Below are 15204 nucleotides of genomic sequence, written 5' to 3'. Positions count from 1 at the left end.
TCATTGACCAGGTCCCAGAGGCCGTGATTGACAAAGGCCTGGAATACTGATGGGGCATTCAATAACCCAAACGGCATAATGAGGTACTTGTAGTGACCCAAGGAAGTGCAAAAAAGCAGTGTTCCACTCATCCCCCTCTCTGATCTGGATCAGGTTATAAGCACTCCGGAGGTCAAGCTTGGTGCATATGGTGGTGCCGTGCACTCACTCTAATGCAGCAGTGATCAGAGGTAAGGGATGAGAGTACCTGACCATGATGGTGTTGAGACTTCGATAATCTATGCAGGGATATAGGTCCCCATCCTTCTTCCCAATAAAAAAGAACCCCGCTGAGGCCAGATATGTAGCGGGTCAGATGATACTTGCATTTAAAGTCTCTGTAATGTAGTCTCTCATGGCTCGCTGCTCTGGGAGAGACAAGTGATAGATTCGGCCACGTGCCAGGCCGGAGGTCAATAACACAATCCCATCGCCGGTGCGAGGGGGGGCAGGACCCGCTGCTCGGGTCTTGCTAAACACTTCGTGGAGATCGTGATACTTGGGAGGAATCATCACCAGTTGGGACCCCTCTGGGCTCTTGACTGAGGTGGCCTGACAAGGGAGATGCAGGCATGCCCGCGTGCATTGCGTACCCTAAGATACTAGCTTGCCGGTGCTCCATCAGAACACGGGGTTGTGCTAAATAAGCCAGGGAAGTCCAAGATTACTGGTGTGTCGGAAGCCCTGATTTTAAAAAAAATTCAAGCTCTTTCTGATGACAAGCACTGATCGTTATATGCAACACGTCAGTACATGACTCCACCACTGCGGTGCCCAGCGACTGCCTGTCCAGCGTGCTGACCCGTAACATTATGACAAGGGTCTCACTGGGGGAAGCTTTAACCTGTCGCAAACCCCATGTCCATAAACCAGCCAGTTGCACCACCAAAGGGCGCATGCATATCTGATTCCCTGTACAATCCATGACCACTGGTACGGTTAACTGGGCTTCCGATCGGCATGGTACACTAACCTGGGAGTTTGGGCTGGCTTCTCACACGGGGCGCACCAGGCAGGAGGTGCTAAAGTGGCTGGGTGTGCCGCAACAGAGGCACAATCTATCTTGGAAATGGCACTGTCTCTCATCGGGGATCAACCTGCCTTGCCCAATCTGCATCGGTTCCAGGGTTTCCCCAGCGTGATCGGGTGCTGGTGCGGTGATTCACGGCCACGGGGTACGCTCCTGTTGTCAATCGTAATCTTGGTTTCCAGAAACCAATCAAATGTCCAGTCTTTCCTGTGATTGGCGAGCTCTGCCTGAATCCGGGGATACAGCCCATTCCAGAAGCATGCCAGGAGGGAGACAGAGTTCCAGCCGCTCTGCTCAGCCAGGGTCCGGAACTCCAGAGAATACTCGGTGGCCGAGCTGTTGCCCTGCCGGATTCTCACAAGGCGATTGCTAGCAGCCCATGCAGAGAGCGGGTGATCAAAACCCTCTCAAACCGCTTTTTGAATGCAGTGTAGGTGGTTGAGGTGCGGGTCTTCCAGCCTGATGAGGTTGCCCAGCGGTGTGCAGGACCTGTCAGAAGCGAGACCAGGTAGGCAATTTTAATTTTGTCCACTCAGTAAAAATGAGGCGCCCTGGCAAAAACAAGCTCACACTGCATAAGGAAATCTTGGCAGAGAGGAGGAGGAGGACCGGTTGTCTCAGAGAGATTCCACAGCTGGGAAGGAGCTGGGGATGGTTTTTTATAACAGATTGCCTTCAGCTGTTTAGAGTCAGGTGCTGCTGGTTGTGGCATGGGTGTGGTCATGACAGTAACCTTACAAACATCACTACTAGGATTTAATTTAAATGCATTTTGCTGCTCAGTAGAATTTTACCTTTGCAGCTGAGAAATTTTACGAAATAGAACAGCGAGGAAAATGCAGTTAAAAATGAAAAGGAAAATATTCATATTTTCAAATAATTTTTTAAGTTGAATGTTCATATCTTGAGGTGCCAGTGCATAAAAATAAATTGTAAATTGTATAGTGTTTGCGCAAAAACTGTCTGCACATCAGATGATATATCATCTGAAGACTGCTGCTTAAAGTATGTTTTAACTGATGAGTGTTTTTTACAATAGGAATTAAATGGGATGACAGGTGCACACCCAGAAGGAGACTAAGAATAATATTGGATACAGTGCACAGTCTAAAGCTTTTGGTGACACTTGGATGTGTGTATTTTTAGCCAGGGATGTGTATATTTTTAGCATGGTGGTGCAGCAGGTTACTTTCTCAGCTAATGGACTCTGGGTTGAAATATGGGTTTAAATCCAGTTCTATCTGTGTGGATGTTTATATCATATCTGCATGTTGAAGCAATCATTTCTATGCACAAAAGTGAATGCTTGGCAGCTGAACCAGAATGTTCAGTTTTTCAAGCTGGACTCGACCTAGTTGTAGCCAAGAATGCCATGTCCTAGCACTGAGAACATAGCAAAAGACTCTTCTCAGGCAGTAGTGCATTCTTCCAACTGCATACAGTTCAGTTTCTTATCCTTTTTATGCCTCTGGTACAGTTTTTTGGCTACTGGTCTTATAATTGGTGCTGCATTTTTACTGAAATGTTTTAAACAAGAAGATACAATTATGTCAAATTCAGAGTTACTGAACTCTCTTGTTCCTAATAAAGAGCTTGAGGAATACCATGCTTAGAAATACCCTATAAGAGATTAGCATTTTCATGTGCCAGTCGTGTACTTGTGTAGACCCCCTGTTTTGCATAAATTTCATGAAGTTAACTGTAAATTTGTCTCTGCATATCTTACCCAGTGCTGCATCTACAACAGGTTGTCTTGCCCAAAGCTCCATACATTAAAAAGTGTGGGTGATGTTGGCAGCTCTTCCTGCTTATGACTCAGTTCCTCATAACAAGAATGTACTAATGTAATGCAAGTATATGCTGTCCTCAACTTATAATCAGTTATAAGGGACTAATGACCAGGAAATCATTAACAAAATCCATCTGCTCTGCTTCTTAAAAGCAGCTGCCAGAATTTGCCATTTACACCACAACTTCCACTGGAGGGTAAAACTTAAATATGAAAATATATTCAAAGAGTTTTTCAAATAAATATTTTCCATTTTCTTTCTACTAATTGTAAGCAAGCACTTAGAAAGTATTTCCATGTATAATGTCTCCCAAAGCAGTATTTGAATTACTTAAACGAATGATACCAGTGGGGCAACTTAAAAATGTCAAGTCGTATTACAAAGGCTTCAAAAAATTCTTAAACTCCCAGGAGATACAATCTGACATCTGAAAGCTCCCGTAAATTATGCCAATATTTAAAATAAAAATTGTTGGAATGGATACAGAATGGAAGGTGTTCTTTGCCATTGCTGCAACAGTTAAATTATGATCTCAGTGTAAAAATGAAGCGTAAACTTTCTGGCCCATTTAGTTTTTTCCCCAGATTATTCACATACAGTAAACGGTGCTGCACGTAGAAGTGTAAATTATTGAAAGGACAGGAAAAAAAAAGACCTTTAAATTTTTAATAATGGTTGCAGAAAGACCACATTAAATGGGCTAAATGTTGCACATCACCACATCAGAAGAATTCACTTTCAAAAACGACTGATATACTAAAATGCATAAATTGCACCTCTGATATTACTCCGAATTTACTGTATGTATGTTGGCGGTGTGTGTCTCAAATTGCGGCTGTGATTTAAGCGCGCCTCGCCAGCTAAGTGCGATAGGTGGACTGTACTACAGTATAATGCGTGTGAAGTACTGATCCTAATTAAAGCTAAATGGTGGGGAGGGAGCGAAGGGATTGAGGATGGCGGGGTGTAACACTGTCAGCTCTTCTCTCCTAATCCTCCCAGTCTTCACTTAATCTGCCAACGTGTGGGCGAATTCGCATCTCTCAGTGGCTGCCTGCCCACGTTAGTCCCACGTTTCTTCCTCGCCTTTGAACACTGCGCCTGCGGGCTGCGGGTCCGAAATAAATCCGTTTGCACCTGACGTGGCTGTGTTCTGTACTGTAAAGCGCTTCATCCTCCATCACGCAGTCAGATGTCAGCGGACTCTCGGGTATGAAGGCTCACAACAACGATTACCGTACAGTTCGGCGCACGGCGGCCCGAACCGCCCGCTGCAGTAGCACGGCTACAATTATCAAGTGCAGAAGTGCAATTATTGCCGCGTCCGCAATCATCGGGATCACACAACCAGTCATTTCCTGGAGGGAGGTGGTAGCGTCGTGAAGAATAACCTTTAAAAATTGTTTATTTATTTAGCTGCACGCAAAGCAGTTCAAAAAACAGGTTGAATGCTGGAGCTCAGCATCTTGCGAGTCTGGTACAAATCAAATGGCTGTTGATGCCTTTAACTGGGTATCTGTGGTCAAAGTCCATAATTTTGCCTTTCCAGGATATGTCTATTATTACAGTTTCCATAGCCGTTCCTGCTGCGCAGAATTTTATCTAACCAGTGGTAGGCAATGACTGGAATCGAATCCCAAAAGTGCACAGACTAATTGGGTCATTACCTGGCCAGAGACGATGGACATGTTAACAACTAGGACAGCAAACTGCGCTTTTATTATGCAAGAACGCCAGCTGTGCCCAGGACATCTTCTCCTGAAAAGTATCAGGAGCACTTCAATGCAAAAATGTTTCTGTAAAATAATGTTGAAAATATGGATGTGTCGTCATTCCTGTAGTTTAAAACACACTCTCTTGTCATTCTCCTCATGGCCATTGTTTAGATCCAGAGCTAAAAGCAGTTTTGGTCATAGGATTCAAACCTTTGACTGTCTGGTAAGCTGCTAGGTTGGGTAACTGTTAGCACACCCCCCAAAAAAGGTCAATCCTTTTTCAATTATAATTGAATAATTATTCAATCACACTGCAGTGATGCTGAGAGCTCTGGGTGTCAGTTGTGGGGGATTGGGGGTAAACTCCATGTAATTACCAATTTTAATATTTAGGATTGTTTGGATGACCCCCGATGACTTTTATAACATCAGTTTATTTGTTTTTAAATTGAGATTCACAAAATTAAATACATACAATGAGAAATTGCTTCTGGGAATGGAATACAGTGAGAAAAGCTTTCTCAAGGTTGTAGGGGAGAGGCCTTAGTGCTGAGATAGGTTTTTATGACCTGAATTTACAGCAACCTTTCTAATAGCCTTGGCAAAATGTAGTGCGCAATTCACTGTGAAGGTCAATTTGCCAATCTGGTCAGCAAGGTAACGCACCCCCCTGGCACAGACTTGGTGTTTTCACGCTAAATTCCAGAGTCACAGAAGACTGATAAATGATATATGTGCTGAAATTAGGCCAAGACTGAATTTAAAATCCATTTTAGCCTGCAAGTTTCAGTCTTTTGCCATTTCATTAATTTTCATTCTAAAATATATATGGCATATGACTTCTCTTTACCGTTCTCCCTCAGGGCTGGAAAGACAAAAACAAGAGAGAGCCACATTGCTATCAAGGAAACCAGTATCAAGGGTGGAACAAGGATACAGAACAAGAACGTTTCTCTATTAATAGGACAATCACTTTTGTTTCCCTTCACGGGCAATCCATTATCTGTCCAGCTTTGTACTCACAGCCTCTTTGGCTCCCAGCCTGCTGGGGACTTCCTCATTAAGAGGCAAATGTTTGCCTCTTGGAAGTTACTGATAGGACAACTATTTAGTTTTCGTATTCTTTAAAGTCTGTGGGGTCTATGGAGAAATGGATTGACATTTATAATGGATGGCAAATTCCTAAAATTAAATATGTCATTATTTATGACATAAATCAATAGGCATATGCACTGTAATTGGCACTGAGCACTCAATGAGAGATGAAAAGACAAAAAACACTCCATTATTCAAGGGAATTAAGATATGAATATTGGGATGACCAAGATTAATCTAGAAGCCTTTGTGGAAGGACAGGCACAAAAAGCCAACAAATAGAGAAACATTTGGGCTGTTGTGTAGGACTTGCCGTTTGACCCTTAATACATCCAGTGACAAAGGCCTAAATCCAGTTTGCCGTAATGTGGGTTATTTGCATTGTGTAGAGTTTATTTTAATCTGAACTCCCTTCGGAACCCCCCACACTGTCAGAGTGGATTAGTCACGCTCTCGCGTGGCATCTTTGCGTGACACTGTTCAACACTGGCGCCGCAGCCTGTCACATTCCACGGGAATAATCTCGCCCCTCGCGGTCAGGACCGGTCGCGCGTCTCCTCCTCGCTCGCGCGGCGCCTCTGCAGATCGGACCCGACGCGTATCCGCGCGAGCTGCTCGACCGCCCGGCGTTTCAATTCCTCAAAGCTATCTGGGTGACCTAGTTCCTCGCGACCAACTCCCTGGATCTTAACGCCTGCAAAAAAATGGGTAGAGCATTTATAAACCAACCGAATGGGCTAGTGAACAAGAAAAGGATCATCTAAGTGGCCCATGATCAATATCACAGAAACATACACATTGTTGTCATTTTACTTTTGGCTTTGCTGTTCATTGGTTTGCCGTCACTATTTTCTCGAACATTTCTCTAAAGCAGACTGTTTACGCTGAGATATGCGAAATTAATTCCTGTGATAATAAAAACTCCGGTTGTCAAGGGTGTAAAAATGAAACCAAATGTTTTACCAGGACAATTTGCCAAGAATTTTTTACTGACTTAACAAAAGTCGTTATTGTGTTTGTGTAATATGTTGAATTCCAAACGATGTCAGCATTCCATTTTGTGGCAAAGTTTGGAACCAATATAGTAATTTTCAACAAAAGGCTCCAGTTGCTTTTTTTAGGCGTCGGAATTGCACCTCGCGGGTGACACGCTCCCCTGTGGCGAATCCCCCGTCCTTGGCTCTGCGCGCGCACCATCTCTCAGTCCAAGACGTCCGCTATTCTGCATTTCCACTCTCCGGCTGGAACATAGGAAGAGTGCGAGGTAAAAACACGGCGAATAAAGCGGGTGCCTCCGAGAACTGCAGCGGGGAGACGGCTATTGCTGTGGCACGCGCATTAATGCATAGCCATAAACCAAAACCGTGAAGCTGACCAGGTATTTGAGATGGGTTCGTTCTAACGGACGGATGCTGCGCCTGCGCGCTGACACATTTACAGCCGAGGTGCAGTGGCGTCTGCGTGTGCAGTCCGTAATATTGCGAAATATTAGAAAGAAAGGACGCGGACTTGTTCGTTCGCCCGCTATATGCGGGCCTTTGTACATATTGCACTCTTGCCCTCTTTGGGAAGGGTTGGCGTTTGAAGCGGACGATATGAAGATGCTCACCGTCGACGTCGTCGCAGTCTTCGCCAGCATCCTCAGAAGCACACAGGCAAAGAAGCAGGGAAAGGAGGACTTATCGCCGGCGTAAGCCAGCTTCATTATCTAAGAGATATGTTAATGAATGGATAAAATTGGATCGCGCCAGCCTGGGAAATCATGGCGTTCGGTCTGCGGGTATGTTCCACGCGTGATTTTTAATACGATTTTGGTTTGTTTGGGGTTATTTTTGTGTCGTGGCTACTGATGAATCGGACGAAACTAAGAGCTCCGAAATTCCCCTGCATCTGCAGCCTACATTTCGGTTGTCACGCCCTCGAGCCAAACAACTGCACCTGCCCCGAATCGGACGCGCAGAGGATAAAAACGTCTTCCCGGTTCATCTGGTTGTGGGACTTTTGAGTCAAGCAGCTTCTTCTGTGGAAGGGGAACACAACAGTCATCACTACACTACAGGCTATCGCCCCGGTCCTCGCTAAACTGGTCATCTTGATACTTAACCTTTAATCAAAGGTGTGGCTATTGATAATTGAAAAATTTCTTCGCAACAAAGTCACGAGTGCTGCTGTCGCGTGTCCCAGAGCGGGCTCTCGAGTGTTTTTTTTTTCCCCTCCTTAAAAACACGGCTCCTCGGACTGCGGACATCAGGAACTTTAATGGCTTTTGTTCTGAGAAGATGGAGAATGTTACTGGTGCTGAATGTCATTGTGGTGGCGGGGTTTATGACTTTTTGGGCCAAGTGCAACTCGCGCGCCGTCAAGGCAGGCGCTCAGGACTCCTCGGCCGACGCGAGGAGACTCGCGCGCTACAACCTGTCCGCTCAGGGCGCGAGCGTCAGTCACGAGACCCTGCTGAGGAGGCTCGGCTCCCTGGAGGACGTGGTCTACAGGCAGCTCAATGGTGAGTGTCAGTGGTGGGCAAAGCACGTCGCGCTCTTAGAAATTAAATGCTCTCTCTAAGGTCGTAAAACGTAAATGTCTCAATGGTTTACCTGATTTTTTCCTGAACAGGCTTGTCTAAGTCCCTGGGTCTGATAGAAGGCTTTGGGGGGCGAGGCCAAGGTGGCCTTCCTGCCACCTTGACTCCTGAAGAGGAGAATGATGCCAAATACCTGAGGGAGAAATATGGTTATAATGCCTACCTTAGCGACAAAATCTCCCTGGACAGATCCATCCCAGACTACCGCCCAAACAGGTGAGTGTAGGAGTGCTTGTGCTCAGAGAGAATGCTCTGTTCTGCACAGCCCACATTGCTTCTGGCTTTACTAACATTTTAACCCCTCCTTCAGTCTGCCCAGTAATGTTTTCTTTCAGAGTATGTGAAGTGTCTCTGACTTTCAGTTTAACGTCTTAATGTGTTTTGATGAAACTAGCGTCACACCTGTTGCCCTAGTTCAGAATCTGTGATAGTGAGCAGAACGTTCAGGGTTTGCAGTGTAAAGGCAGTCTATGTGAAATCTAAGGTGCAATCTCACAGTAAGCTTGCATGTTACTGCCAATGTGTGGTAACAACATGGCTTGAATTAATTTAGGAGTGCAATTTTAGACTCCTTGAAGAAATTAATTCAAATCTGTGTGGCATGCAGAAGCTGTTCTGCCCAAGTTCCCAACAGTCTGTCAGCCTATCCTCTGTGCTATTACCCTCTTATCCAGTGCAGGCTCACAGTGATCGACAGCCTCCTTATCGAAGAAGTATAGGGAGTGATGCAGGGTACACCATGGATGGGATGCCATTTCATTGCAGAACAATCTCTCACATACACACTATGGGCAATTCAGAGTATTAAATTAATCTGAAACCCATGTCTTTGGATTGTGGGAGGAAGCTGGAGCACCCAGAGAAAGCCCACACAAAATCGGGGAGAATGTGTAAACTCCGCACCTACAGAGGTGGATGCACGCCTGTAACCGAACCCAAGCGATATTGGGCACCAGCGCTACCTGCTGTGCCACTGTGCTGCCCTTGTGGTCAAATAATTTTTTTTTTTTTTTTTTTAAAAGCTATGGAAGTCCTTGTCATGCTGTAAGTCCTAACACAGCTTGTTTAGTTCTTGTAATCTTATTACAGGAACACTAAATAGTTTTTTTCTGTGTGTGCATTGTACTGTAGCAGTAACGGGCCAAAGTCGTAATATTTTTATCTCTGCATTCTCTGAATTAAAACAATGCGTAAAAGTACACACCTCATCAGCTGGGGGTATAAATTGCACAGTCTCCATGTCTGGATGTACTCAGGGAGCCCTTGCACTTTGTCACAGGTGTGTGTTCCTGCTGCTGGACATAGTGTGTGCAGTTGGACACACTACATTATAAAACTTCTGTCAAGTATGTTACCCTGTGTATGTTCATTTCATCACCTAAATACTCAAAACGATAAAATGAGAATCTTAAAATTTCAAAAAAACAGAGAGCAGGATGGTTTGATGGCTTTTCTAATGCCAGGAACTGCATATACCCCTCACACTCCTGCATTTTCTGGAACAAGATTAATGAGAAATTTCTCACTTATGGCTTTTTAGTTATGCATGAGTATGTGTGAGTCAGGATGAGAGAGGCATGTCATCACCACATCACTTGTTGCACTGTTCACCCCTCCCTGCCAGGTGCTTGCCTTTATGGACCTGCAGCAGTGCTCTCATGGGGCCCAGCTGCAGAGCCATTATAACTGGGCTTTCTGCTCCTCATCAATGCAGGGTCAAATTACCATGAAGGACTTTTTAAAAATAAGACTTGGAATGCTCTCACCATGCTCTAGTAGTATTACAATGTGAAATTCTGTAGGGCCAAGGAAAAAATTTAGTGAGTTGGGTGTGATTCTGTCTGCAACTACAGGTGCAAGAAGGTAACATACTCTAGAGACCTGCCACAGATCTCTCTCATCTTCATCTTCGTGAACGAGGCCCTCTCTGTGATCCTGCGCTCCGTCCATTCAGCTGTCAACCACACTCCAGCCCACTTGCTGAAGGAGATTGTCCTGGTCGATGATAACAGTGACGATGGTGGGACACTTTCAATATGTAATGTAGAGACCTATTATCATATGTATGTAATAATGACTGTAATGTACATAGCAGATAAAACAGTCCTAGCAAAGTGTCCGGGGCAATTCAGATTTTATTGTTCTTGTTTAATTGCTTAAGTGATGCTTTTATCCACACACATTGACTGAAACCGCTTGTCCCAAGTGGGGTCGCGGTGAACTGGAGCCCAACCCAGCAACACAGGGTGTAAGGCTGGAGGGGGAGAGGACACACCCAGGACAGGACGCCAGTCCATCACAAGGCACTCCAAGTGGAACTTGAACCCCAGACCTGCCAGAGAGCAGGACCTAGTCAAACCCGCTGCGTCACTGCACCCCCTTGCTTTTATCCACTGTTTCACAATTTTACCCATACACCGGCTGTTTTTCACTGAAGAAAAACAGGTAAAGTAACTTGCTTATAGCTAAATATTATGGCTGCTTCAGAACCTTGAATAGGTGATCTTTAGTCTAGGTCCGAGACTTAGCATCCATTCACAGTCACATAAATCAACGTCCTAATGCTGTGCACAGTTTTATTTAATTTCATTTATTAGTTAGTACAACTGGGCACCCCCTTCATATTAATAGTGTGAATGACATTTCTATGTGTAATTCCTTGGACTGAATTCAGTACATTTGAGGAGGACTAACCCTTTCGCACAGTCACCAGAGCTGGAGCCAGTAGGCAGGTGTCAACCTATGCTCTTGCTGCAGATAAAGCCGTCACACACAGTTTAGAGACTGTGGTAAACGAACGAGGCCTCACATATCGTGCACCATCCATGCAGTGTCCCAGCTTGATGTTAGCATGGTTCTGAGAAAGTGTTTCCAACGTGGGGGGTGTGTAGATCATGTCAGCAGAGATCAAAGGCATTTGAGGCAGTAGAGGTGGAAGCTTGTTCCCCTGGGGCAGTTTATATACCATTAGAAAGCAACTTGCCCACGCAGAAAGAACACAAATGAGGCTCATCCAGCTACCCCTCCCATGTTGTGTGTGTGTGTGTGTGTGTGTGTGTGTGTGTGAGACAGAACAACTGAAGGCACCCTTGGAAGAGTACGTCAACAAGCGCTACCCTGGTCTGATCAAGATTGTGCGCAACCAGAAGAGAGAGGGGCTTATCCGTGCACGCATCGAGGGCTGGAAGGTGGCTTCTGGGGAGGTGACAGGCTTCTTTGATGCCCATGTGGAATTTACACCAACCTGGTAAGATACTTGGAGTTTTTTTTTAAAAAAAAAAAAATCCCAAGGCCACCCATTCTGAAAGTGGTGGGCAACAGTCTCTGTGGACTTGCACAGCCATCTTTGCAGAAGCTGTTGATCATCAACACAAGCTAGTGCTGCTGAATCTTCCAGCCCCTCTGTGTCAAATATAAATGGATCAAATGGAAAAAACCACCAAGGGAGCCATAAGACCAAATGGGGCATATTTACAAGGAGTCAGATTGGAGAACACCTTTAATTTTCCCACACATCTGTTCTCCTTCAAGGGCTGAACCAGTCCTCTCCAGGATCAAGGAGAATCGCAAGAGGATCATCCTGCCCTCTATTGACAACATCAAGCATGAGACGCTGGAGCTTGAGCGATACGAGAACTCTGGGCACGGATACAACTGGGAACTCTGGTGCATGTACATCAACCCCCCCAAGCAGTGGTGGGATGAGGGGGACACCTCTGCTCCCATCAGGTAGGTACACTAAGTGCATGCACATGATGGGCATATACATGACATGGTGAAAACGTGTTTTCTGTCTGGTGTGAAGACCACTGTTCTCCATTTATTTGGAGCCCTTATCCTGCACACCCTGAAAATCCCTGCAAAGCACTCATTTAGGAATTGAAGTAAGGGAGTGAGAATTAAACTGTAACCAAGTGTAACTTTGACCACATTCCCGTGGAAGAGCTGTTTAACTAAAATATGGTTCCTTCCAGGACTCCAGCAATGATTGGCTGTTCCTTTGTGGTGAACCGGGATTATTTTGGAGAGCTGGGCTTGCTCGACCCTGGAATGGATGTCTATGGAGGGGAGAACATTGAGCTTGGAATCAGGGTTAGCGTACTGCCCATTGTTCTGCTTTCCAATAAAATGCCACGCACAAAGCTGGCCATGTGATATAGCCTTTCTCCAGAGAATCTTCACACCTGAAGAAAGCATAACTCACACTGAATCTTTGAAATATGCGATCTTAACATTACTATCACAGTGTCATTGTTTAGCTGGCATTTTTATTCAAACTGACAGTTTTGGATATTTTATGGGAATATTTCAGGCTATGTATCCTTTGCAGGCATACTACAATAGGGCCTCACCTGAAACTGAAACATCTTTAAGTATGCTTGCAGTGGAACCTAATGTCGCCTGTGCGGGTGTATCTACACAGGTGTGGCTGTGCGGTGGCAGCATGGAGGTCCTGCCCTGCTCCAGGGTGGCGCACATTGCACGGATGAAGAAGCCATATCACAGCAACATCGCCTTCCACGCACGCCGGAATGCACTGCGTGTGGCCGAGGTCTGGATGGACAATTACAAGTCTCATGTCTATCTGGCCTGGAACCTCCCCATGGAAGTGAGTCGGTCCGTGTTTATATAATGCTAACCTAATGTTTACTAATGCGCATTTAAAAAAAAAAAAAGTGAGGCTTGAAATTCCAAGTGAAATATTTCATACAGAAATTCATTGGACAGATTAGACCACTGACATAACTAACTCTCAAGCTCATGTCAGTTAGTTTGTTGTTCATTTTCAGAACCATGGAATAGACTATGGTGACATCTCCCAAAGAGTAGCCCTGAGGAAAAGTCTGCAGTGTAAGAACTTTGAGTGGTACCTAAACAACGTCTATCCAGAGATGCGAAGATACAACAACACAGTCTATTACGGGGAAGTGAGTCCTGCAATGGGATAGCTACAAATGCAATATTTTCTAACATAAGGATGACTTATTTAGGTGGAGCAGGAAATTAACTGTATGATTTTGCAAGGTGAACAACTGGAGTAAAACATAATCCATTTAAAGAAAACCAAAGGAATCAACTCAGTGACAAATCACATCTATCCCTGCAGTATGTTTTAATGAAAAATCCTTTTTGATGAATTTCTAACTAGAATTCAGTGTGAGAAGCTGAGCTGCATGTTAAGTGATTGAAACCATAATGTAAAACAGTACAAATGGAAAATGCACCTTCATTCCAACCTTGCAGAGGAAGTCAAGCAGCTCAGAGACGTGTGTTTGTGTGTGTGTGTGTGTACTGGACTCTTCTTCACTAGATCCGTAACACAAAAGTGAGCCACCTGTGTATGGACCAGGGAGTCAAAGAGAACCATACAGCCACTCTGCACCCCTGCCATGGGTGGGGCCCTCAGGTAGGAAGAATTACTATGGTCCTCACCACCAGAGATGGCAGCTTAGCAGGAAGCCCTTGTGCAAAAGAAGCCAGCTGTAGATGCACCTAAGCCAGCTGTGAACTTATTTTGCACAGAAAACTGTGCTTATATGTGTTGGTGTGGAACTGATGCATACTCTGCTGCTGGCAGCTGGGCCGCTACACCATGGAGGGCCAGTTGCACCTGGGCCCACTGGGCAGCACCGGCGAGGACACGCGCTGCGTAGTGGACGACCGCCTCAGCAACCTGCCCCAGATGCTCAACTGCGACAAGGTGTCTAGTGTGCCCCACAAGACCTGGAACTTCTCCCAGGTAGGCTGCCTGCATGGGTGAAGAGTGGAGAGACCCATCTCTGGGGCAACAGATAGTTCATGAATTGTCCAAAAGCTGACTACTTCAAGTCCTGGAAGGTGAATTGTGGTGGCTCCCTACATTAACATGTTTAAATTGTTTCTGTAATTGAAAATGTCTTGTAACAAATAAGAGCTTCTTCAATTAGCCCAAATGAGACATGTTTGTTTTTCCATTGTAGAATGAGTCCATTGTCAATAGAGGTACGGGCCGCTGTCTGGAGGTGATCCCAGCCAACATCAATTTTGGTCACCTGCTTGTCCTGCAGCCCTGTACTGGGCAGCGGTGGTACATCAAAAATACCATGAGGCTACCGTGAAAGAGGCTCCTCCCAACTCCCTCCCTACTGCAACAGCCACCCCACGGTGGTCTGCACATGTTGTCACCTCAGATGCTGTTTGCAGAGCCTACATGTAGGCTTGCAGGGGGAGGACCAATGGTTGGAGTAACATTCTGCCTATCAAACATGATTGATGTTGCAGAAGACATATCCTCAGTAAGTGGATATCTGCTCAGCAGGCTATTACCATACAGAACTTTCTAAGACCACAATAAGTGGGGGGGTAGAGGAAGAAATGATAAAGGGATTTTACCCCTTTTGGCAAAGGAGCCACAAGTAAGTTTGGAAATTTTAACTGAAGGTTTTTCCCATAAACTAGTTTGAGGATATCATGTAAAACATTTGACCATTCAGTATGACATTTGGTGAGATGTAATTGCTGAAGATTATATTAAATACAGTGCATTTGTGTTCAGACTAGAGTATCTTAGTCTTGATCATTTCCCATCCTTTCAGTGGCACAAGTTCTGGTAAACAAAGATTTAAAATATTTTAATAGGACTATAGATTATAGTTATACATGTTGCTTTCACGATGTTGTGGGAAAAAATTGTTTTGTATCTGTTTTTACTCTCCTAAGAATATAAAAGATTGTTTTAATCATTTTGTTTTTGTGTAGTTAAACAGCTTTAGTAGCATGAACCATATATATGCACTGGGATTCTGTGATTAACTGTACCAAGCTTGTCCTTGAATTGTTGGTTTCATGCTTAGAGGGAATGACTGCCATAACATCTTAAAACCAGGTAAAGGGGCTACAACTTGAAGCACTTTCTTAAACACGCTGAATGGCTGACTGTCATTTTAGACGTGAAGGACTGACCCAAAAACTTGC

At 44.9% G+C, this 15204-nt stretch overlaps 1 protein-coding gene across 1 annotated transcript; it reads left to right on the top strand.

Moving 5' to 3' along the window:
• The first annotated feature begins 7073 nt into the window (after positions 1–7073).
• galnt17 (polypeptide N-acetylgalactosaminyltransferase 17) lies at positions 7074–15204 on the top strand. Its single transcript, XM_018732479.2, has 11 exons — positions 7074–8172; positions 8283–8466; positions 10104–10270; positions 11323–11497; positions 11782–11979; positions 12225–12342; positions 12674–12859; positions 13041–13178; positions 13562–13657; positions 13829–13990; positions 14211–15204. Exons 1-11 carry the CDS (start codon positions 7929–7931, stop codon positions 14346–14348), a joined length of 1806 nt encoding a protein of 601 aa, XP_018587995.1. The 5' UTR covers positions 7074–7928; the 3' UTR covers positions 14349–15204.

The sequence above is a fragment of the Scleropages formosus genome, chromosome 10 (assembly GCF_900964775.1).
Source record: "Scleropages formosus chromosome 10, fSclFor1.1, whole genome shotgun sequence".
NCBI lineage: Eukaryota > Metazoa > Chordata > Actinopteri > Osteoglossiformes > Osteoglossidae > Scleropages > Scleropages formosus.
The sequence above is the reverse complement of the archived record's forward strand: the minus strand, read 5'-3'. Positions and strand labels throughout refer to the sequence as shown.